The sequence below is a fragment of the Cibotium barometz genome, chromosome 38 (genome assembly GCF_041138505.1).
Source record: "Cibotium barometz isolate CiBa-2024 chromosome 38, ASM4113850v1, whole genome shotgun sequence".
In the NCBI taxonomy this organism is placed as follows: Eukaryota; Viridiplantae; Streptophyta; class Polypodiopsida; order Cyatheales; family Cibotiaceae; genus Cibotium; species Cibotium barometz.
In genome coordinates this window covers 38,835,996-38,861,539 of record NC_141083.1, presented here as the reverse complement: position 1 = coordinate 38,861,539, position 25,544 = coordinate 38,835,996, and the positions used below count along the sequence as shown (strand labels likewise).

The following is a 25,544-nucleotide window of genomic DNA, read 5'->3' as shown; positions in this document are numbered from 1 at the left end:
ATCAGCAGCAGCAACACCACTTCTCCAACAACCCTTCTCCTCCTCTTTTCCACGCTAGAGAACCATGCGCATGAAGGAACTCTCCACTTTTGCTACACGACTCCCCAAAAAGGGAAGAGAGAGAGAGAGGAGAGAGAAACACTCCTCCCCAAATTAATCCCTAGGGCCCCAAACTTTAATAAGTTCCTAGGGCCACTAAGGCCTAGGGGCAAACTCCAATAAACATTAAAACTTAATGTTTCTAGTTCCCCCCTTCACACCTAGGGATGTCCACACATCTTAAACACTGTCCGGGTACCCCCCATGTGAATCATAAAATATTCTGACTCTGCAACCACCATGCCCACACTTGTCCTGCTCCATTTTCACAGGGCCATGACAAATAGTCACTTCTGGAACACAATACAAAGGCTTGTATAAGCTGGACAGCTATGACAAGCGCACTTATGATGTAAATACAGTGGCTGCCCACACTCCTGCTATGCATGATGCAGAGCTATGGCATGCTCGTTTTGGGCATGTAAATTTTCAGAGTTTGATGCTTTTGCAGAAGCATCATATGGTTGATAATATGCCGCCTCTTGAGTCTCCACCAAGACACGTATGTGAGGGGTGTATTTTGGGAAAGATGCAACAAAAACCATTCCCCAAAGATGGAGCTGTTTGGTATATGCACATGTGCCAGAACAACTCAACAAAGCTTGATGACAAAGCAATTAAATGCATTTTTGTGGGCTACAGCAATGACAGCAAAGGATACCGTCTTTATAATCCAACTACACGAAGGATTTTTGTGAGTAGAGATGTGGTATTTGCTGAAAACTCAGAACAGCCCAAGGTCAGCTTGTATAAAAGCAATGATACAGGCTTACAGGACATGTTTGATGGACTTTTACCCATTGCAATTAGGAGGGATTCAGAACAGCCACACCCTACACAAGAAAATCCACATGTAGAACATGTGGACCAGCCAACCATTCAACCCCCTTCTATGGAAGAAGTGGAAGATCTTGTCAGGGAAGAGCAAACAGCCATAGACACAGCCAAGTCAGTGCCAAGATGGTTGCTGAAAACTTTGCAAGAAAGCAAACTTGCAGCTCCACTCACAGGTAGAACAAGAGCTAGTTCCAGCCATGCTTTGAATGTACATCGTGGGGAGTCTGCATTCGCAATGGGTGGTCTCTTTGATTCAGAAGAGCCTTCTTCTTATGAAGAAGCACATGAGATTGAGCATTGGTTGTAAGCTATGCAAGCTGAAATTTCTTCTATCATGAAGAATAATACATGGGATCTTGTGGAATTGCCTAAAGGCAAGCATGTAATTGGAACAAAGTGGGTGTACAAAATCAAAAGAAAGTCTGATGGTACTATTGACAGGTACAAAGCAAGACTTGTGGCTAAAGGCTACTACCAGAAAAAGGGAATACATTATGAAAAGACTTTTGCTCCTACTTCGAGAATGACCACAATAAGATCTGTGATTGCATTGGCGGCCCATAAAGGATGGAAAGCGCATCAATTGGATATCAAAACTGCATTCTTAAATGGGGATTTACAGGAGGAAGTATATGTAAATCAGCCCATTGGTTTTGTAGTTCCTGGTGAGGAACATAAAGTATGCAGGTTGCACAAAGAATTGTATGGGTTAAAGCAAGCTCCAAGAGCTTGGTATGATAAGATACATGCTCATCTAACCAGCCAAGGTTATGAGAATAATCCAGCTGAAAGCACATTATATGTGAAGAAAACCAATGCCGATATTCTCATAGTCATCTTGTATGTAGATGACATGCTCATTACAGGTACAAGCAAAGCACAAATTTCAGATTTCAAAGCTGATTTGAAAGCTGAATTTGATATGTCAGATTTGGGGCCTTTACACTACTATCTCGGCATACAGTTTATGCATACAGATGATGGCATTGTTATGCAGCAAACTAAGTACATAAAAAGTTTGCCAAAAAGGTTTCACATGGATGAATGTAAGCCCATTTCTACTCCAGTAGAACCAGGTGTACGGCTTACTATGCATGATATTGGAGAGCCTTTTGAGGCCGGCATTTACAGCCAGGCAGTGGGATGCCTCATTTACTTGTGTAACACGAGGCCAGACATATCTTTTGGAGTGTCTTTGTTGAGCAAATTCATGCACAGTCTAGGCACAAAGCATTGCAAGCAGTCAAACGCATTTTTCGTTATCTTAAGGGTACCCTGGATCTTGGTTTGTTCTATCCCGGGGGGGGCAGCTTGCAGCTTTATGCATACAGTGTTTCAGATTGGGCTGGTGATTATGATACCAGGCAATCCACCTTTGGGAATTGTTTTTTTCTTGGCAGTTCATGCATATCTTGGTTGAGTAAAAAGCAACCCACTGTTGCTACATCTACTTGTGAGGCTGAGTACAGGGCAGTCTTTACAGCTACAGTAGATTGTGTATGGTTGAGGAGACTATTGGCTGATCTTCGTGAGTGTCAGCAGACACCCACCACCATTCTCACTGATAGCCAGAGTGCTATGGCCGTGGCACGAAATCCAGTATTTCATGCACGTACCAAGCACATAGAGATTCATTATCACTATGTCAGAGAGAGGCTACATGCAGGGGAGATCAGTTTATCTTATTGCCCTACACAGGATAATGTTGCAGATCTATTCACAAAGGCTTTACCTCGAGAAAAGTTTGAAGCTTTCCGCAAAGCTTTGGGCTTACTCTCATACAGAGAGTGATCTGCTACCTTGTACAGGTTCACACTTGCACTACAGGGGAGATTTGTAGGCATATGCTCACTTATGGTAGTGCTATGTGTAAACAGGGCTTAACCAAGGGCACTTTTTCCCATGTGGTTTTTCCCCTTGGACATCAAGTGTGAAAGGACACATATAATATTTTGTACTTCTATATTATATGGATGTGGCACACATGCAAGGGTTGACTTGCATTTTGTGGATACCACACTTTTGGCTCTCTCTCTCTCTCTCTCTCTCTCTCTCTCTCTCTCTCTCTCTCTCATTTCTGTGTGTGAGCTTCTCTACCCTGCACCTAACCCTAATGTGCAGGTTTGTGTGTGTGAGTGTGAGTCCAACACCCAACAGGAAAATCTTCACCATATGATCGGCTTTAATAGTTTTCTTGACAGGCAAGAAGTGAGCTTGCTTGCTAAATCTGTCAACTATGGTCCAAATAGCATCATTCCCATGCGGGGATCTAGGCAAGTCCATAATGAAGTCCATAGTAATGCTTTCCCATGGCTGCGACGAGGGAATAGGCAAAGGCTGAAGCAAACCTAGAAGCTTTTGCCTATCAAATTTCACCTTCTGGCAAGTAATACATGCGCGTATCTAAACCTCGATGTCTTTACACATGTTTCACCAAAAGAAATATCTTTCTATCATAAGTGTCGTAGGTAAAATACCTCTATGACCAGAATAAGGTGGAGTGTGACATTCCTCCATAACCTTTGGATGCACATCCTTCATCACACAAGCAGTTATCCTTCATGAGATAACCGTCTTTGATCACATAAGTGGCATGTGTGTGACCAGCCATCAAATCAGCCCAAATATGGCAAAAATCAGCATCCAAATGATATAAATCACGCATGGTAGTCAAGTCCCCATGTGAGGCCACTGAAACGGCAGCCACATATGGCCTCCTGGACAAGGCATCTGCCACTACATTCTTCTTTCCCGGAGTATGTACGATCTGAAAATGGAACATAGAAAGAAAATTTGCCATTCTCATTTGCTTCTCCGATAGCTTTGTTTGAGATAAAATGTACCTCAAACTTTGGTGATCAGTTTTGACTATAAATTCAGCCCCAAGAAGATAATGCTTCCATATTTTCAAGGCATGAATTACAGCCAAGAGCTCGTTTTCATAGATGACCATATGGGTCTCTGCATCATGCAACCTATGGCTTTCATAGGCCACTACATGACCCTCTTGATTTAGGACAACCCCTATGCAACTCCCACAAGCATCACATTCCACCGTGAATGGCTTTTGTAAGTCTGGAATGATTAATACAGGCCCACATATGATAGCATGCTTGTGTTGGTAGAAGGCATCCTGCTCATCCTGAGTCCATTTGAAAGTGGCTTTCTTCTTTGTAAGCTCATGTAATGGCGAGGCAATCTTGGCAAAATGCCTTATAAACCTCCTGTAATATGAGCATAATCCAAGGAAGCTATGGACCTCATGCACAATCTGCAACTCTTTCCAATTCCGAATGGTTTCAACCTTAGCAGGATCCATTCTCACACCCTATTTGGATACAATATGTCCCAAATAGTGTATCTCTAAGAGAAAGAACTCACTTTTCCTGGCATTTATGAAGAGTTTATGCTTTCGCAACTCTTCAAACACTGTGGCCAAGTAAATCCTATGCTCCTGCTCTCTTGAAGAAAACCAAGATGTCATCAAAGAATACACCTGTGACTTTACGATGGGCTCAAAATATCATGTCCATCATACGGTTAAATGTTGCCAGGGCATTGCTAAGGCCAAAAGGCACGACCAAAAACTTATATAATCCAAAAGCTGCAGTCTTATGGTCATCCTGGGGTACCACATGAATCTGGTGATAACCACTCTTCAAATCGATGCGACTAAAACAAGATGATCCATCAAGTTTATCTAAGATGTCATCTATGCGCGGAATCGGAAATCAATTCTTGATGGTGAGCTTGTTGAGAGCTCGGTAATCCACGCACATACGGAATGAGCCATCTTTCTTTTGTACAAGAAGCACAGGAGAGCAAAAAGGTGAGGAGCTTGGCTGAACCAAACCCTTCTCCAAAAGCTCATTAACCTGCTTCATGATTTTGTGCGGCACTCACACGGTATGCGGGTTTGTTAGGTGGGAAACTACCTTGCACCAGATCTATGCGATGATCCTCGGGCCTCTCAAGAGGTAGCTCTCCCGGCAATGCATCGATAAAACAATCTCTATATGCATTAAGAAAATTCAGCCTATCTTGAGTCAATACATCCACATTCACATTACTTTGTTCAATTTTATCACAAACAAAAACCAAGTACGCAGAAAGACTCTTTTTCATTGCCTTATTAATCTGGATGTGTGATACATCATACAACTCAGATGGAATCCCCCTCTTTGCCAGCATCAATGACATGCGTGCGACCTTTATGCATAAAAGTGATCCTGTTAGTTTTATATTCTTTGCGAGGCTCAAGCCTATGATGCCAAGGCTTACCAAGCAATACATCACATCCATTCAGAGGAGCAATCAAGAAATGCTCATGATCCAAATAACCTTGTATATGTATGCGCAACTTTCCAATAAGAGGAGTAACCTCCACCTCTTTGCCAACAAAAGCGGCCTCTGCCTCAATCTGGGGTCCCATGTCCCCAATCTCTATGCCCAAGGCCGCTGCCATCTGTGTAGAGATAAAGTTATCCATCGCACAATCATCAAAAATAAACAAGGCAAGCTAATCCTTAATTTGCTCCCAAGCTTTGCATACCACCCTCTCTTTTCCATCATGCTCAGTGCCACCTTGTACATTGGGAACGGCATGCACATTAGCCTTAGTTGTTTATCCCGTTGCTTTTACTTGCGAGAAGGACATTGCCTAAACATGTGCTCTTTACTACCACAAGAAAAGCATTTCCCCTCTTTTGCATATTGCTCCCTTTGCTCAGGAGTCAAGCCAAACTTGTTCTTCTTAGGCCCATTGTCCTTAGATAAGGCATTTTTTGCTTTACCTCCCTTTTGGGCTTCCCGAAAGTTCTTTTTAGGTGGTTGTGCACCTTTTTGTTGCAGGTTTGGGACAACCCTCTCTTTGCCCTTAGAACTCCCATTATCTTGCTTAATTTTAAGCACCAATTGCTCCGTAGCAATAGCAGATTCTATGAGCTGCTAAAGGGTGTGTTTCGGGTGCAATTCGATGCCGGAACGGTAGGCTGGTTGCAACCCGCAGCGAAACTTACTTTTCTTCTCATCTTCGGAGAGATACATAAAAGGAGTAACCTCAAGTAAGACCTTCCAAAATTTGTTTACATACTGTTGCACACTCTCATTGTCTTTCTGCTCAAGTCTATCCCAATTCTATGTGAGAGTTTGCTCTACATTTGGAGGCAAAAACTGGGCATAAAATCTCTCCTTGAACTCTTTCCAAGTACAAATGGGATCTTTGGTGGTCTTTTCGGTGATCCACCAGTGTGCGGCTGTCCCCTTCAAAAACATGCTTGCATGGTGAACTTAGACTTCTCGGTGAAGTCCTCGTTACTAAAAGCAATGTCAAATTGTGCCACAAATGCTAGCACTTTAGTTGCATCGTAGTCCCCATGAAAGGCATCAAACTTGACAGATTTATCACCTACCTTAAACTCTTTGAGCTTTTTGGCATGTGATTCATGTTCTTCCCTCTTTCTCTTCCCCTTATCCAACGGGGCAGTCCTCTCTGAATGATGCAATGTCTCACCACGAGACAATTCAATGGGCAAAGTTTTTTGGCTTGCATGCTGACCACTCTCACCATGAAATACATTTAAATCCACTGGGCCATCATGCATGCCACTTGCTCCAACATGTACATACATGTTTCCTCCTATCCCATGTGGAGTAGATGCATGGCGAGAAGTGACTGACGTCTCTTCCTTGTGCAAAAAAGATCTCAACCGCTGAGATGTTGGATCATTAGGCTTCAAACGAGGTGGATTCTTGAACATTAACTCTCCATCCTCTCCTTCTTTGAGATCACCCTTTCGGATGAGATAGGAGAGTGCCAACTCCCTTGGCTTCTTGCCCACTTCACGAGCCATAGACTCAAAGGTCATATCCACCATAGCATCAGCTTTCTTTGATTCAGTGACACTTTGTACATGAGGATCTTCGTGCAAAAAATTCAGCTCTTGCTCCTTTGCTTGCAAAAGCTTCTTCATGTGTTCCAGTTCAGCCCTCAATGCATCGGGCTCATCCTCATGCATAGGCTCTTTTCCACGAGATGGCTGTCCCATCAAAGCACTGTCATAAACCCTCTCAAGGGGCTTGTGCCTTCCCTGCAATGCATCAAAATCTCGAGAGGCACTTGATTGACCCCTTGAATTTGGCACTTCCAAAGGATTGCCTTGGCTGTCCATTGAATCAAGTGTCTGTGTTTGCTTCCAATTTCAAAACACCACGTCCACTCTTGAGAAAGAGAAAGACAATCCAGGCTCTGATACCAATGTAACTTCTCCTCACTGGAGACAACCCACAATTGGAAGAACAAATGCACAAATTTAAATCACTTAACTTTGATAACTAATGAACAAAAGCAACTACAAATCTGAAAATGATAATGCTCAATTCGACACCACCACCGGGACCGAAGAGTTTGTATATACCATTCTCCACACCGCCTTCCCAAACAACCTGGCCAGTGTCGCGGTCTCGTAGAGCAACAGAATGCTCCTCAAACTCCACCCGGAAGCCAATCTTGCACACCTCATGCACTGACAACAGATGAAAACCAAGTGCTGGGACATAAAGAACACGAGAGGAATGCTTCCCCCCTCTGCCATCGGGAATGATCTCTATCCAACCCTCACTATGTATCGGTATGGTGGAATTGTCACCAATAAAAATGCGACCTTACTACCGTTTCAAATCCAGAAAGAAGTCACAAGGAGGAGTCATGTGCCTAAAGACACCACTGTCAAGAATCCATTCCCGAGTATCCTATGCGGTGAAGCCAACTGCCTCCTCGCTCGAAGAAGATGAAGCATCCATGTCCATCATCTCTAAGTGCACAAAGGCTGGAGTCCTTGCAGCTGAAGCTGAAGAATCAGCACTCTTCCCAGTCCGCTTGAGACACTTCTCCAATAGTGGCCTTTCTCGCCACAATCATTGCAAGTCCTCTCGGCCTTCAGTTTCCCTCAGTTTGAATCAAGCTTCTTCTCAAAAGACTTCTCCGATGAAGCCTTGCCTTTGCCCTTGTTGTTGTTATTAAGGCCTTTCGACCATTGGCCAGTTAAGGCCTCAGAACCTCTGCCCTGTGGAGGGTTCGTGAATCGCTCTTCTTGGTCCAAGACCATGGACACAAGCTCCTCCCATGTGATGGTGCTGAGCCTGCCACTGGTAATCAACGAAGAGTAAAAGACTGAGTACTGAGAGGGCAAATGTGAGAGCAACGTTATGGCCATATCCTCTGACGATATCTCTTTCCCTGCCTGGAGAACTTCCTACTGAAGAGTGTCATGTGCACAGTGTGTATCTACCATGTGTTGCACGCACACAAGACTAGCTTCGAGGTTTGGGGAAGCTTGGAGCTAGGCAGGCTAATTGGCGAGTTGAGTTAGGGATAGACTAACGAGCGGGCACCCTAGTATGGACGGGCGGGCGCCCAGGTGTGGACGCTCGATGACCGGCCAAGGGCCTATAAAAGGGTGGCCAAGGTTAGTCATTAGTTCATAGAGTCTCACATGTTTTTGTGAGAGCTCTATGATCAGGAGCCTGGATCTAGTGCAGACGTGCACCTGCTTTATGCAGCCGAGGCCGGCAGCAGTCCCGAGGCCCGCGAGGGTAGCTTCGTGGCGGTGTGGGACGTCACGAGATAGAGATTGGTCGGTACGTCCATCTAATTAGCTCAGCTTGTGGCTCGGTGGGGACAGCCAAGACTAGTGGGCTTGCCCACGGCTGTCAAGGTTGGGAGGTGAGTCAGGCCTGCACCCCCTTTATGTTTGTTTGGTTTGTTTGGTTTGTTTGCAGGTTTCGAGTCTTGTACCAGGATCGTTCTACAAGGGGATCCTATGGGGATTTGATAGTGGTATCAGATCAGGAGCCTGGATCTAGTGCAGACGTGCACCTGCTTTATGCAGCCGAGGCCGGCAGCAGTCCCGAGGCCCGCGAGGGTAGCTTCGTGGCGGTGTGGGACGTCACGAGATAGAGATTGGTCGGTACGTCCATCTAATTAGCTCAGCTTGTGGCTCGGTGGGGACAGCCAAGACTAGTGGGCTTGCCCACGGCTGTCAAGGTTGGGAGGTGAGTCAGGCCTGCACCCCCTTTATGTTTGTTTGGTTTGTTTGGTTTGTTTGCAGGTTTCGAGTCTTGTACCAGGATCGTTCTACAAGGGGATCCTATGGGGATTTGATAGTGGTATCAGAGCAAGCCTCGAAGAACGAGCAAGTCGGTAGGTAGAGAAGATGAGGTCTAAGAAAAGGTATGATTTCGAGAAGATTGTTGTTTTTCTGTATATACTGCTATTTTTTCAGATTCAGTATGTTGCTTTTCCATCGTAGGAACCCATGATGAAGGTTTGGTCTTGTATGGGTTGTTTGCTTTGCAAGAAGAAGGGTTGGATGTGTTTTTTTTTACTGTATGAACAGTTTGAGAGGGAGAAAAAAGAAAAGCCAGTTGGCTGTATGTAAAAGAGAGAGAGAGAGAGAGAGAGAGAAAGAAAGAAAGAAAGTTATATTAACGTCCACGGGAGGCCGAATCCGACCTATGGGACAGATCAGGTACATCCATTTACATTCCACTCTCGGTATCGATGCCAAAGAGGCATAAAACTGAAAAATAATAACTCAAAATGAACTCTTAAGACTCTTAAGAGTTTAAATTACAATGGGTTCTATTGCATCTAGTTCGAAATTGAGGTTCAAAATAAAAATAGCTATATTTCATCCATGGATGGATTTGCTCTTGAGGGGGGTGGGGTGCGGAATTCTTTAATGATTGCTTGTCCTCCTCTATATATTGCCCATTTGCCATTCTTTCTTGCTTCTTTAACTTTATTCAGCTCTGCCGAGATCTGTTCTTGAGTTGTAGCGGGGTGAGTTCATCAGCTATCCATACCTTTGTCCCTTGGAGAGACCTTGTTTGCTTCATCACTGCTATTTTCTCATTGTTGTCCATATAGGAGACTTTTGCCAGTGTACCCTTTACTATAATAGAGATAGGGTCTCCTAAGTCCACGAAGGGGACTACTTTGCTCAGTTGTGCTGTAAGTACATCTGTATCTAATATGTAGTCTTCTCGAAGCTCTTGAGCTATGTCTGCCATAGTTACCAGGGGACGGGGACGGGGACGGCTAAAGGTAGGGAACGGGGACGGGGGGTGGGGACGGCACTCAAAATTGTTAATTTTAGAGGAGTAAAGAATCAAGATTAATCAATCAATAACAACAAGCTTTCTAACTCCAAAAGTTATGAATCATGATACACATTACATTTAAAATTAAATTACGCTACGAGGTGCAAGAGTCAAGAGTCAAGACTTGCAAAGTCGGAAAAGAAAGACTTTAAAGTTGATAACATTAAATAGATATACTCAAAAGATGTTGGAGCCTAGGCGATACAAAATATAAGTCACTCGCTCTCATACTCTGCGCTCCCAATAAGAGAGGTGCTAGCCTCATGATCATGAGTGCGTGAAGTGTGGATGGGGGTTGTGTCATCCGATGAAGGCTCATGATGAGAACCATCTGTCCCACCCTCCTGTGCAATAGTTGTAGCTGCCTCCTCTTGTTCCATCTCCCACTGTGTAAAAGTATCGGCATTGCATCTTGCACTCTTGCCAAGCATGCGCAAGTTTGCGCTAATGAAGACAAGATCATTAGCTCTTTCCACCCCAAGCCGATTTCTTTTCTTTGATGAAATGTGACTGTAGGAGGACCATAATTGCTCTAGGCAAGAAGAGCTAACGGACTGGCTCAAGATCCGGATCGCCAACTGTTGTAGCTCTGGTCCATCTGATCCAAAGTCCTCCCACCATAATGCTGCACCAACCTTGAATCTGTCCTGCTGCGCATCTGCACATCCATATGAGCCTTGAAATGCCCTGTAATTAGAGAGCTGGTCTCTAATTTTGCGCCTGATTTCTGCATCCGGCGTGAGGCGATCCAAGATGAGTCTCCAACCATTGCTCACCTCTTTATCACCCTCTTGCCCTTTTCCCTGAAATTTTGGGTCCACCATAAAAGCAGCTGCATGTAAAGGAGAGGAATATGAGCTCCATCTCGCCACACAAAGCGAGTGGATCTCCTCATATCTATCTACGTCTGGCTCAAGCTTCTCAAGACTCTCTATCATCTGGTCCATGGCTTCATATACTTTGCCGATGCATGGCTGCATAGCATCAACAATCCTGAGCAAGTGGACAATGGGATGCACCATGGCGTCAGTGCGCCTGAGGTCCTCCCAAAAATCAGCATCGTCGACCTTTTTCTTGCATGAAATCCCTACCTGTGTACGTGCAAAAGATGAGGAGCAAAACTCATCACTGATGAATAGTTGCCGCACGACACCCCGACAATCCTTCAAGCGATGCAACATAAGAAAGTTGTATGCAAAGCGAGTGTCCGAGTACTTGAGAAGGACCTTTGTGGACCTCTTCCCAAACTCGGATCGAAGGTATGTGTGATTGTTGATGAAGGTCACAATTGCACATGCATCATCAATCACCGATTCAATCCATGACAATTTTCCAATATCTTTCAAAAGATTATTGAGACAATGTGCCATGCAAAAAGAGACGGTGATTTGAGGATACATACTCTCAAGAATAGCTCCCGCTGCCCTATTTGTCGCCTCACCATCTGTGACGAAACCGATCACACATTCGGGGCCGATAATCTTGACAGCACTACTCCACTCAGCAGCAAGTACATCTGCACTCTTTCCCGTCCCTGAAGCATCATGTGAGGAGACAAAGTACATCTCCCCCCATGAGTATGCCACAAGGCCATGGATAGACCTTTTCGCATGTCACTCCATCCGTCTGCAATCAAAGAGACTCCATTGCGAGCCCATTGTCTCTTTGTATTTGCCGCCGCTTGCTCAACAAGGCGTTTCTCCTTGTCAAGCATAGTGGTCCGCAAGGTTTCGGAGGATGGAGGTGTGTAGTGAGGACCGTACTCGCCAATCTTCTTCACCATCGTTTTAAAGTAGTCGGACCTATTTATCATTTCAAAAAAAAAGAGGGTAAGTAATTAGAATGGCAAAATGGTGACCCGTGAGACATGATGATGAAATCATGTGAGTGAAATACGTACCGTGCCACACGAAAAGCAATGTGGTCATGAAAAAAGAAGCGGGCCACCGCGGCATCAACCTCCTCCTCCTTTTGGGATCCCAACTCCCCTCAAGAGTACTTTGCCGACGAGAGAGAGAGGGTGGACTAGGTTGCGGCATTGAGAAGGTGGCTTGTGTGAAGCCTCGAGTAGTGCCACGAGGAGGACGTGATAGAGGGGTAGATGAAGATGCACCACCACCCGATGTAGAACCTGATGTTTGGGTTGGAGTGATATAAGTGTTGGGATCCACTCCACGCACCCTTTGGCTTGCACTCAAAGCTTGATGGGCGGCAAGCTTTGCAAGAAGCTCCTTTCTTATCTCCGGTGTGACCCGCTCACAAAATTTTACCTCATGATCGGGCTCATGCAACAAATGGGCCCTCACCCTATTGGCCCCACCCACACGCTTATATGGGCAAAGCTTGCATGTCCATGGACGTGCACCCCCCATGAGTAGGAGGCTCGAAGTTGACCTCATCCCACCATGACCACCCATCCGTTCTACTCCTACTGCCCGCACGAGAAGAGGATGCCATGAATAGTTAGTAACTTAGTAGTAGTCTAGTAGAAGAGGGTGGAGAGAGCTTAGAAGTTAGAGGGTAGAGTAGGAGAAGAGGTAGAGGGAAGATTGAAGTAGTCTAGTAGAAGAGGGTGGAGAGAGCTTAGAGGGTAGAGTAGGAGAAGAGGTAGAGGGAAGATTGAAGTAGTCTAGTAGGAGAGGGTGGAGAGGAAGGTGGTGGAGTAGGAGAGGGTGGAGAGGAAGGTGGTGGAGTAGGAGAGGGAGATAGTGGAGAGGAAAGCTTGAGTAGGAGAGGGAGATGGTGGAGAGGTACTCAAGTCTTGGAAGTTGGAAGGCTCGAGTAGAAGAGGAGTAGCAGGAAGCCCATTATATAGCATATGGCAGCTCTCTCTCTCTCTCTCTCTCTCTCTCTCTCTCTCTCTCTCTCAAACTCTCAAACGGCCAGCCGCCAATGGCTAGTAGCCGTTACCCGAAAAAAAAACGGCTCGAATTTGTAGCCGTTGCGCCGTTGCAGATGTCCCCCCGTCCCCGGCTGCAGACGTCCCCCCGTCCCCCCGGGCGGGGACGCCCATCCCCTGGTCACGTCCCGTCCGTCCCGTCCCCCAAGCCGTCCCGCCGCCGTTACGCAACTGCCGTTAGTCGGGACGGCGTTCCCACGTCCCACGTGGGCGTCCCGCCGTCCCCCTGTCACTATGATGTCTGCCCTATCCCAGCCTTGAGGAAGACCACCGACTCTGATTACCTTTTTGTTACTTTCCATTCGTTCCTTTTCTTTGACTGCTGATATGACTTCTTTAACAAAATCTTGTGAGTTAACTGAATTTACCTTTGAAACATGGTTTGTCGTTTCTGTTTGTAGTGTTGTAGGTATGGGTCCTTCTCGTGCTTCCTCTTGCTTCGTCTTCATGGCTTGCACTTGCACTTTCAGTTCGTTGATTTGTTCATCTTTCTTGATAGTCTCGTGTTTCAGTGCTGCTAATTCTCCCTGGAGTTTCTTCAGTTCTTGCATGAGGTAGGCTTCCCATGGTGTCGGCTTGCTCACGGGCGGAGGAATGGGCGGTAATCATGAAGCGGTGACTGAGGCAAAAGACTTCTTACTTTCCATGTGTTGCTAATGATAAAGGAGAGGGCTGTTGGTGGAACGAGTCCCCCCTCAAGGGTACCCTCTCCCCTTTGGGGGAGACTCAAAAAATGCGACCTACAAGAGAGAGAGAGAAGGTGACGGCTGTTACTGGTGGCGCCCTAATTGCTGCGCGGCCCACTTGTGTGAAGAGGCCAGCAGCATGAATGCTCCACGAGTCAGGCGGGTAATACACAGGTGCCCGTAGGTAGAGGCTGGTACGCACAGGCAAGCAGGCAGGCAAGCAGGCACTCGCAGACAGGCAAGCTAGTAGTCACAGCCATATAGGTTTTTATAAACCCTGGATGTCCAGCTATCAGGCTATCATGGGCTTCTCTCAGAATTCTTCCCTTTATTCCCTCATCATTGGGGATACATAGCCGATTATTATAATACATGCATCCTTCTTCCAATTTATACCCAAGAACTCGACTCATTTCCTGAGGTGCACTCCTCGTATTTGTGCAAGGACGGTCCCTTAGTGATAAACGCTACACTGGGAGACCTTTGGTATTGCATTACCCATCCAGGTTCTTTTTTGGAGACAATCGGGAGATCCAACCGGGAGAGACATATATCCATGTTCTGGTTCCTCAAGCACTGTAGACTCCTCCCCTCCCAACCTTCCCTATCATTCAAGCTTGAAGCTCCATAGGTTGTAAGTGTAAAAAATAAAAACCGTATTTTATCGTACGGTATCCGAAAATTTCATATCGTACCAAAAATTCCCGTACGGTATCGTATTTTCGTACCGTGACAACCATGATTTCAAGAGATCCAACACGGCTGAATTTGCAGCCTCACTTTGCTCATCCGTTTAAGGGTGATAAGCTAATGAGAAGTCCAATTTGGTGCCCATATTTTCAAACAAAGCACGCCAAAAGAGACTTGTAGTCCTAGGATCTCTATCCCCCATAATGGACTTCGGCATTCCATGATGTTTAAACACTTGTGCAAGATATATTTTAACCATATGCTCAGCTTTAATGGTCTTTTTGACCGGCAAGAAATGAGCTTGCTTGCTAAACTTGTCTACAATTGTCCAAATTGCATCATTACCCTGTTGGGTCCGTGGCAAATCCATAATGAAATCCATTGTAATACTTTCCCATGGCTGCGAGGGAATAGGCAATGGCTGAAGCAAACCTGGTGCCTTTTGCCTATCAAATTTGACATTTTGACAGGTGATACATGCACGTACATGTGCCTCTATGTCCTTGCGCATACCTCGCCAAAAGAAATACCGCTCAATCATGTGCGTAGTAGGCATTATGCCCCTATGACCAACATATGGAGGAACATGGCACTCACCCAAAACCTTTTGCCTCATGTCAGACACCACACATAGGCAATTATCTTTCATGAGATAACCCTCTTTGATTACATATGAGACATGTGTATGACCAGCCATCAAATCAGCCCAAATAGTGGCAAAATCAGCATCCGTATGATACAAATCACGCATGGTAGACAAGTCCCCATGAGAGGCAATCGAGATAGCTGCTACATACGGCTTTCGTGACAATGCATCGGCCATTACATTCTTCTTTCCCGGTGTGCGCAAGATCTGAAAACGAAACATAGAGAGGAAATTGGCCATCCTCATATGCTTCTCTGACAACTTAGTTTGAGTAAGAAAATACCTCAAACTCTGGTGTGTGGGAAATGATGTTAGGGTTAGGGTTTTGGAAGGCACATCAACAGGAGGCGTGAGAGTGTGAGAGAGGAACACGTTTGCTCATATGAAGATGATAAAATGAAGTACACTAGCCACATAAAAGATATGACCTAATAGTGTGTTCACATGGTCCGGTCATAAATAGTGCCAGATGGACCAAATCACTTATAAACCTTTATAAGTGAGACTAAGCTAAACTGGGGGAAAAAACCTCCACTAACTGAAGTAAAAAGTTGCCCCAGTAACCTACTGATGATCACTAGCACTCCCCTGGGTGCATACACAGCATAAAACCCAACATCTTTCTCATATATGCCAAGAGATAGCTCCGCATCATGCTGTTGGGGTAAAGGCATTATGCCCACCCTTATAGTGTGTACAAGTCCATAAGTTATAGTACATAGTACACTTAGTACTTTTAATGTACTAAGTGCACTATGTGTACTGATATGGTGACAAAGGTGAAATGGGGTATAGACTTTGGGATCCCGTGAATAGAAAGATTATACGCAGCAATGATGTCATTTTTTATGAAACATGCATGTATAAAAAGCCTGCAAGGCAACAGGAGCCTAGCAGAGTCATCTTTGATGATGATGGACATCATGGACAACAACCAAGGGCTGTAAATCAGCCATTACAGCAGCAAAACCAACCCTTAAATGGTGCTAAAAATGGTCCAAATGGACAGCCAGAGATGGCAGAAGATATCCCTATGGATATACCACAGTTAGAGGAGATACCGGGCATGGTATTTCAGCCTTATGGCATGGAACAGGAGCCACCAATAGGTGATATGCAGGCTGGACAGCAACCTGCAAATGATGGTCATTGGGTACGGAGGTCCACAAGACCCTCCAGAGCCCCTGACAGGTTTGTTCCAGGGGTTGACTACTTGATGCTTACTGACTGTGGGGAGCCCTCATGTTATAAGGAGGCTTTACAGAGGGCAGACACGGCTCTTTGGGAGCGTGCCATGAAGTCAGAGATGGATTCTCTACACAAAAATGGAACATGGAAGTTGGTGCATTTGCCTGCAGGCAAGAAGGTTTTGCCATGCAAGTGGGTTTACAGGCTCAAAGTTGCACCTGATGCAAAGCCAAGATACAAAGCCAAGTTAGTGGCTAAGGGCTTCAAGCAGGAATATGGTGTGGACTTTGATGAGATCTTCTCTCCAGTGGTCAAAATGACCACACTTAGAGCTGTGTTAGCTTTGGTTGCACATGATGATCTCGACTTGATTCAAATGGATGTGAAGACTGCTTTTCTTCACGGTGATCTCCATGAGGAGATATATATGCAACAGCCAAAGGGTTATGCAGTGAGTGGAAAGGAGAAGCTTGTATGCAAGCTGAAAAAGAGTCTTTATGGGCTCCCTCATCTTGTATGTTGATGATATGTTGATTGCCGGGAAATCTCGTAAAGAGATGGATGCCTTGAAGAAGAGGCTGCATCAAACCTTTGATATGAAGGATTTGGGTGATGCAAATCACATTTTGGGTATGCGGATACTTCGGGACAGAAATCAGCATGTGTTGTATTTGTCTCAGAAGGAATGCATTGGCAAAGTTTTGCAGAGGTTCAATATGGACGGGGGGAAGAAGACTAGTACTCCTTTGCCTCCATATGTGAAACTCAGTGCTATGGACAGCCCACAGTCGGATAGTGACAGGGCTGATATGGCCAAGATTCCGTATGCTTCAGCTTGTGGCAGTCTCATGTATGCCATGGTTGCTACTAGGCCGAACATTGCATTTGCAGTGGGAGTGGTTTCTAGATACATGGCCAACCCTGGCAAGAAGCATTGGGAAGCAATGAAAGGTGTCATGAGATACCTGAAGGGCACACAGGATATGTGCATTTGTTTTGGCAAACAGGATGCATTAGTGCATGGTTACACGGATTCGGATTATGCCGGTCATCCAGATAACTGGAAGTCTACTACCGGTTATGTGTTTACATTCACAGGAGGTGCTGTGTCATGGATATCCAGGATGCAGAAGTGCACTGCCTTATCTACTACAGAGGCCGAGTATATTGCAGCCACAGAGGCTTGCAAGGAGGCATTATGGCTATCTCGGTTAGTGGTTTATTTGGGTTATACAGGGGATATTCCATTGTTGCATTGTGACAGTCAGAGTGCCATCCAGTTGGCAAAGAACCCTGTCTTTCATGCAAAGACGAAGCATGTGGATGTGAAGTATCACTTCATCAGAGAGGTGATAGAGAACAAGCAAATTCAGCTTGTTAAGATTCATACGGATGACAACCCGGCTGATCTGTTGACAAAGAGTTTGCCTCCGGAGCGGTTTGCTCATTGCAGACACTTGATGGGCATTGGATGAGGCCAGTTTCAGCCTTGATATGGCCTTGTATATTATCATGTACATGCTGATTTTTTCTTTTCCTTTACTTAAGGGCACTTTGCCTTTAAGTGGGAGGTTGTTGGGGTAAAGGCATTATGCCCACCCTTATAGTGTGTACAAGCCCATAAGTTATAGTACATAGTACACTTAGTACTTTTAATGTACTAAGTGCACTATGTGTACTAGTGCAATATACATGTGTGATAGGGGAGTCACACACTCTCATCTTGGTGAGTTGACTTATCCCCACAACTCTCTCTCTCTCTCTCTCTCCCTTCTTCTCTGTGTATGTCTCCCACATGAAACCCTAATTAACTCTCCCATTCACATGCAACCTACGGCTCTCATAAGCCACGGCGTGTCCCTCTTGATTAAGGACAGCTCCTATGCAATTTCCAGATGCATCACATTCCACACAAAAAGGCTTTTGCAAATCCGGAACGATCAACACTGGACCATGAGTAGTTGCATCTTTCAATTTGAGGAATGCATCTCTCTCTACATTAGTCCATTTGAACACGGCCTTCTTCTTTGTCAAATAATGCAAAGGAGAAGCAATCCATGCAAAGCGCCGAATGAACCTGCGGTAGTAAGAGCATAATCCAAGAAAACTACGGATCTCATGCACCGAACTCAATTCGGGCCAATTCCGAATTGCATCAATCTTTGCAGAATCCATCCGCAGTCCATCTTTGGACACGATATGCCCAAGATAATGTATCTCTGACAAGAAGAACTCACTCTTCTTTGCATTTATGAAGAGTTTATGCTTATGGAGCTCTTCAAAAACAATAGCCAAATGAGCTTTATGCTCTTCTTCGGTCTTCGAGAAGACTAGGATGTCATCAAAGAAGACACTTGTAAATTTCCTGCACCCACGGAATATGCGATCCATCATTCTATTGAATGTAGCCGGGGCATTTGTAAGACCAAAAGGCATAACAAGATACTCATAAAACCCAAATGCTGTCCTAAAAGCAATTTTGTGTACATCCTCATGCACTACACGCACTAAAGCATGCCGATCAATCCAACTTGTCAAGGATATCGTCTATGCGTGGAATCGGAAACCGATTCTTGATGGTAAGCTTATTCAAAGCTCTATAATCCACACACATACGAAAGGATCCATCCTTCTTTTGAACCAAGAGGACGGGAGAACAATATGGGGAAGAGCTTGGCTGAACCAAACCCTTCTCAAGAAGCTCACTCACTTGCTTCATGATCTCTTTTTGGGATGCACTTACACGATAGGCTAGCCTATTAGGTGGTGAGCTACCCGGCACAAGATCAATGCCATGATCTTCCGATCGTATGGGTGATAACTCATCAGCAAAACAATCATTGTGCTCTTGCAAAAATTTCAGCCTATCATTACTAAGAGTGTTTACATGTACATTATTTTACTCAACATGATCTCGTAAAAAAATCAAGTATGCAAAAACACTCTTTTTCATTACTTTCTTAATTTGTACATGAGATACAAGGGGAATGGTATCACCCTCTTCACTAGCATCAATTACATGCTCTCGACGTTTATGCATAAAGGTGATTCTGTTGGTCTTGTAAGCCTTGCATGGATCAATACGTGTATACCAAGGCTTTCTAAGCAATACATCACAACCATTCAAAGGCGCCACAAGAAAATCCTCATGATCCACATAGCCTTGAATGTGCATTCGGAGCTTGCCAATGATAGGAGTAACCTCCACTTCCTTCCCAACAAAGGCAGCCCCTACTTCAATTTGAGGACCCATGTCCCCTACCTTGATGCCCAATGCATTTGCCATTTCGGTGGAGATGAAGTTCTCCGTTGCACAATCATCAAACATAAACAAAGCGGGCTGATTCTTGAGTTGTCCCCAAGCTTTGCATACAACCCTATCTTTGCCCTCATGCATTGTATCCCCTTGCACATCGGGAACCATATGTACCTTGGGCTTCGGTACATCAGCATTTTCAGCTTTGTTCTTCTTATTTGGGCATGCTCTTGCCATGTGCTCAGTGCTGCCACAAGTAAAGCATTTGCCTTCACGCATATATTGCTCCTTCTTCTCAGCACTAAGACCAAAGTTTGCCGGCTTATAAGGACGCTTTTTAGCAAACTTATTTTCAGCTTTTGGACCTGTTTTGGCTTGGTTTTGGTCCCTTTTAGATTGCTGTCCATCATTTTGCAAGTTTTGGACAGCCCTCTCTTTGCCTTGAAATGAGGGTTTAGCCTTATTGGATCGACTCAATTTGAGTTCCAATTGCTCGGTGGCGGTGGTGGCTGCGATTAATTGGTGTAAGGTATGACCAGGATACATTTGTAATCCCGCTTTGTACACGGGTTGCAATCCCGATTGAAACCTTCTCTTTCTTTCCGCGTCGGTGACATGCATAAATGGAGATACCTCCAAAAGCACTTTCCAAAACTTTTGTACATATGCATTTACCGATTCCCCCTCATTTTGCTTTACCCAATCCCATTTAATTGTTATCTCATTCAATGCATTGGGAGGCAAGAATTGAGCATAGAACCTCTCCTTGAACTCTTCCCATGATCTAGCAGGATTCGGTGAGAGCTTCTCCGTGAGCCACCAATGGGCAACAGTGCCTTTCATGAACATGCTTACATGCCGGATCATGGATTTCTAAGTGAAATACCAATTTAACTTGGTTGAACACAATGCTAATCAATACACTTAAATACACTAAGATTTGAAGGACACTTGCTCAAATACAAGAAGTAAATTGCTGAATTGACAAGAGATACACAATGAGCCGGAACGGCCAACCCCTCCCTTGAGTAAATTGCATTACTATTTGAGAAATTCAATACATAGCTTCACGGGCATCCATTGCCAAATCCTCAATGCATATGAAATTCAGCATTTAGAAAACAATGGTATGTCGATGCAGATCACCAAGGAGCTGCCTTGATGCCCGACCCGACTTCAGTGCCCATATTCTCTACCATTGGCTCTATGTTCTACCAAGCAAGGTAGCAACATCTTCAAGAGCACATAGGACAAGAGAAATACTACACAGGGCGGCTAAACAAGGAGTCCTGCCCTTCTACTGAATAAGTAATGACAACACATCGTCCAATTAGCTTACCAGTCTTCATAGGAGTTGTTACAAGCGGAAGCCTTCACGTTGGAAGCTTTAGGAATGTTAATATCTTCGATTTGCCGCAATCCTTCGCGACAAAAGTCTTCAAGAGGATGAAGGGAACCCTGGGAAAGCTTCCCCTATGATTCAACTTGAGAAAGGAAGACTGAAATTAGGGTTTTCAGCAAAAAGACCAAAAATTACAGCAAAAATGAGAGCTGTTTTTCTTAATTTCAGTCATTGGGAGTGAGTAGGAGAGTGATTAGCACTTGGAAACACTCTTGGAAGCTTGGAAAACACCCTAGCAAGTTGGGTATGGCTATGGAGAGCTTGGAAATGGAGAGAAATGGTGGAAAAACATAGTTTTCAGCCTCCAAAATCCTTCATGAAGAGAAAACACGAATTTTCTCTTAATAAGTAAGTGAATTGGGGTCCAATCAGATGAAGGGACATGGGGAGATGCCCATTTATGAGTAAAAGGGGAGGATCAGGTCCTGGACATTGAGTCTTGTCCGCCTCGGGACTTCAGTGAGTGTAAACTTGGAAGCGGTTATAATTTATAAGTGACTTTCAGGTGCCCAAACTTTAATGAAGTGGGAACGCACTCACTTATAAATATTGGCTAAGTCCTAAGGGCTATTTGAGACTAGATTAGGTAATACTTACCACCTGTTCACATGCCACACAACCATGTCAGCAGACAGTTTCACACGCACGGTTCACGGGCGGGCGTCCCCTAGCCCAGAACTACACATAGGTCATGCAGGCATGAAAACAGCATGCAATTTCATTTGCAGGCAAGCACATAAAGATGCTATGCAATGCAACATTGGCATGAGCGATTTCCGTTCATGAAACCATATAAGACCAGGCGTTTCCAGGCAAGTATATGTGATACCAGACCCAATGGAAAGCCAATCCTCCAGGCGTTTCCGGGCATGTACACAAAGGCACAAGTCCAGGCGGAAAGCCAATCCTCCAAGCGTTTCCGGACATGTACACAAAGGCCAAGTCCCAGCGGAAAGCCAAGTCCTCCAGATATTCCGGGCATGATAACATCAAGTCCCAGCGGAATATCATTTCCAACTATACAACATGACACGTGTCAAGCACATGCATAGACACATTCCATAAGCCATGGACACCAATCCAATATGTACACAGTGTGAAAGCAAGAGTGAACCATTCGGGTGGCCAAATGGTGACATGGATTGTCCTACCTCTTTCTCTCTCAGATTTGAGAGGGGGGTGATTGGTCCTTGTGCCTCACTTCATTTCAAAGTGCTCGAGAGGAGTCTTGGAGTGCTGAGATTTGTGTACTTTGTTGCTGTGGATATGGCTCCCCCCTGTACGAACAAGGATGACAAGTTGGACGGAACCAACTATGCCCATTGGAAGCTGAATATGCAGATCCGGTTCATCCATAAGGGTTTATGGGAGATTGAGCAGGGCAGTGAGAAGAAGCCCGAGCATCCTCAGAACTCGAGGAGGTGGACCCAAGTTCAAGAGGATGAATTTCTTGCGGAATTACAAGACTGGTAGTATCGTGATTTGAAGGCGCATTCAATGCTTATGCGGACCATTACAAAAGAGGTCTCACTAGCCATGCAAACTCTTACTAGTGCACATCAAGTATGGTCCAAATTGGAGAATCTCTCAAGATTCATCGATGCGGGTAGTTACTTTGCAAGGACAACTCTGCGATCTGTTATTTTCTTGCTGCCAGTTCTATGCAGTCGTTCCTCATGAAGGCCAAGGTTATCCATGACCAATTTTACTGGCACTGGGTACTACTTTGTCCTCTGCTCAGTTGGCTACACTTATCCTCACCAAGCTTCCCCCGGAGTATGATGTGGTTTCTTGAGCTTTGAGGTGCCAAGTCGCAACCACTCAACTGGATTTTAATAACCTTAGCTCCCTTCTCTTGGAAGAACAGTCCGTCCTCGTTTCTCAGGGTAAGATTAAAGTGTCTCTTAAAAGTTCTGATCAGGCACTTACTTCAATACAGAAGAAAGGTCGGAGTCGTTGCTTCTCATGTGGAAAGAGAGGACATCTGTCTAAGAATTGTTTGTCCAAGAAGAAAGACAAGACCAAAGACAAGTCTTCATCTCAGAAGAGGGGCAAAGACACATCACAAGACAGTGATGCAGATACTTCTAGTAAACTCATCTCGGGCTCCCAGGGTGCTTCCAGCTCAGGAGGACCAAGGTGGTGTACTTCTCTAGTATACATGATGTTTCCCCCATGTGCTTCCAGCCAAAGGAGATTTGTGGGCGAGAGAGGGGACTGATAGCAGCTTCATTTTTTGGTGCATGGGGACGTGAGTTGGAGTTGCAAGCATTAAAAATCTGGTAGGACAAGGTCATCTTTGGTGTAGGAGAGATTATGGACAAGATCTGTTCCGAGTTCATTGTTCGAGGTTTTTGGGACATGATGTGTTCACAGTCCACTGTTGGGAATAATGGTGTGTCCAGTAGCTTATCATCTTATTCTTGGAGTTTACTGCACACTTGTGTGGGAATTCGGAGCCAAGCAAAGTTCCTTGCTGTTCGTGGTGGCATTTTGTTTTGAGGAAATAGGTTGGCGGGTACTCTCTCCAAGCTGATTCCAGTATCTACAATACTGGAGGGTCCATGGTTGCATCTTCATCAGCTTTTCTTCTTCAAACTTATGCACACTATGAGCTGCAAAGGGGGTGTTAGAAATTGTGCATCTCAATGTTATAGGGCTCTCTCTATTTTATGGGTTTTATCCTATTTTTTCCTTGTTTGGTAGGTCGTGAGGCTGTCGGCCTATTCCTACGGGCAATCAGCCAGTTTCCTTCCTCACTATATAACACAACTCCTCATAATCACTTTCTTCAATCCAATCCAACCGCAGTGCAAAACTTCTCTTGCTAGCTATTGCCATTGTCAAGCTTCATGCTATAATAAAAGATGATCTTGTCAACAAGCTCTCTCTCTCTCTTTCCTTGTCTATGCTTCCGCATGTGCATACTCCAACAAAGGGGACCATCAAGGATATTGAGCATGGGGTTAGCCTGTAGAAGGCTTTGCACATTCGCCAAGTGTGGAAAGGTAGCTCTGTGCCTCTCCAAGATCTCCTCAAGATGGGGTTGATGTCTGTGTCGCTGGCAAGGTCCAAGGAGTCTGGGATGCTGGGCTCACTGTAGTGTCGTGGCCCGGTCTAGGGTCACACCAAAGTAGGGTCGCCAGGGGGGGGGGGGGAGAGAGAGAGAGAGAGAGAGAGAGAGATATTGTGGATGTTGAGAGAGTCTATGAGGAGAGAGAGACAGAGAAATCCTCTGTGGAGGTTGAAAGCGTCTTTGAGGAGACCTGACTGAGAGTGAGAGTGAGAGTGTGAGTGTAATAGCTCAAGGCTGGTCAAGAGGATCAAGCTCCACCAGGAGTGGCCTTGTACCAGCAAAGAAGGAGGCAATTGGCTCTTGGCAGAATTATGGTTATCTATGTTATTTTTTGCGATTTCTTGTTATGAAATCAAGCCATCTAGACACAATCTATCATGACCTAGATTGCTACAAGGTGGAAATTTGGAACCTTCACATGAGTCATAAAAAGCCATCCAGTTTTACACAGCTCCTTACACTCTTGTTCAGGAAACTTAGAAGAAATCCATCTAGCTCATACAAATCAGCTAAAATCCAACCAGCTCAACTTGGACTTGAAGTCATCTAGCTTCAGATGAACCTCAATTAGCTCAAACCAGGTAGATGAAACCCAATTACGCGCCATCAAATGAAACCCAAAATACAAAGAGCGGGACATGGAGAGGGGAGTGAAATACAATGGTAGATCTCTAACCTCTTCCACAACACCGCAGCCTTCGTCACCTATGATGATTTTGCGGCCCTGGGATGCGAGGCGGGAGAAGCGGCTGTTGCGAATGCTGTTGAGATCGCTGGGGTTGATTGGGCGTACGGTCATCCGCACCACGATCTGGCCGGGCGCTGCCTGAGGCTTATCAGTGGGCACGAGCTGGAGGGCGTCCAGGAGAGAGTGGGAAACGGAGGAGCCGAACTTCACCTGCGCGACTCCGCGGGCAGACATCTCGGAATCGGATGACAAGAACAAATGGCGCAGCGAATGGCTTGGAGAAGAAGAGGACGACGATGCCGGTGATGAAGAAGGGCCGGATGATGATGATGTCGACAATGAGGGTGTTGCAATCGCCATGGCCAAATGGCCGTGCTTCCCCCTTCGTCAAACTCTTTATTTACAAATAGACCGTGGTAAACTCTGCATCAAGATAGACTAGAAGCATGCTTTGCTAGGACCTCAATCTTCATGGATTAGAGCAACTATCATTAGTGCTATCCGGGAAGCATGCAACAATTTGGTGTTCTTAAAGCAAACCAAGCGGCAATGTGAGACACAAACTACAATGGAGAACATTCAGTCCAAGTTCGAAGAAAATACCAAAGCTGCATCTCGGAACAACTACATGTTTAAATTGGCTGGTGAGAGCTACTTGGCCTCGGTCTCAAATCTCAAACGTACATACACTTATAGCCCTATTATGATCTGCACATTTTTCATTTATAAATTTGATCTACTCTCTGTGCATTTAAAAATTAATATTTTATATATATATATATATATATATATATATATAATAGGTATTCTAGGGAGATTTTAGTGCAATGGTCCATGGTCAATTGATCGTGTTGCCCCCTTGCTCAGACACTCTTTACATATTTTAGTGCAATAAATCTCCAATTCCAATATAAT

The 25,544-nt window shown here is 45.0% G+C and overlaps 2 protein-coding genes across 2 annotated transcripts in view; both read right to left on the bottom strand.

Moving 5' to 3' along the window:
* LOC147616684 (uncharacterized) overlaps positions 1 to 25,117 on the bottom strand; it is a 166,703-nt gene extending 141,586 nt beyond the window's left edge. Inside the window, exon 1 of the mRNA XM_086777765.1 lies at positions 24,618 to 25,117. Coding sequence (XP_086633891.1) covers positions 24,618 to 24,989 — 372 coding nt within the window. The 5' untranslated portion in view covers positions 24,990 to 25,117. The remainder of the gene's footprint in view (positions 1 to 24,617) is intronic.
* Positions 10,299 to 11,622, bottom strand: LOC147616685 (uncharacterized). Its single transcript, XM_086777131.1, has one exon. It carries the CDS (start codon positions 11,496 to 11,498, stop codon positions 10,314 to 10,316), a length of 1,185 nt encoding a protein of 394 aa, XP_086633257.1. The 5' UTR covers positions 11,499 to 11,622; the 3' UTR covers positions 10,299 to 10,313.
* Positions 25,118 to 25,544: the final 427 nt, after the last annotated feature.

Coding starts and splice junctions, on each gene's coding strand:
- LOC147616685 (XM_086777131.1), bottom strand. CDS start 11,498: ATGTATCCTCAAATCACCGTCTCTTTTTGCATGGCACATTGTCTCAAT.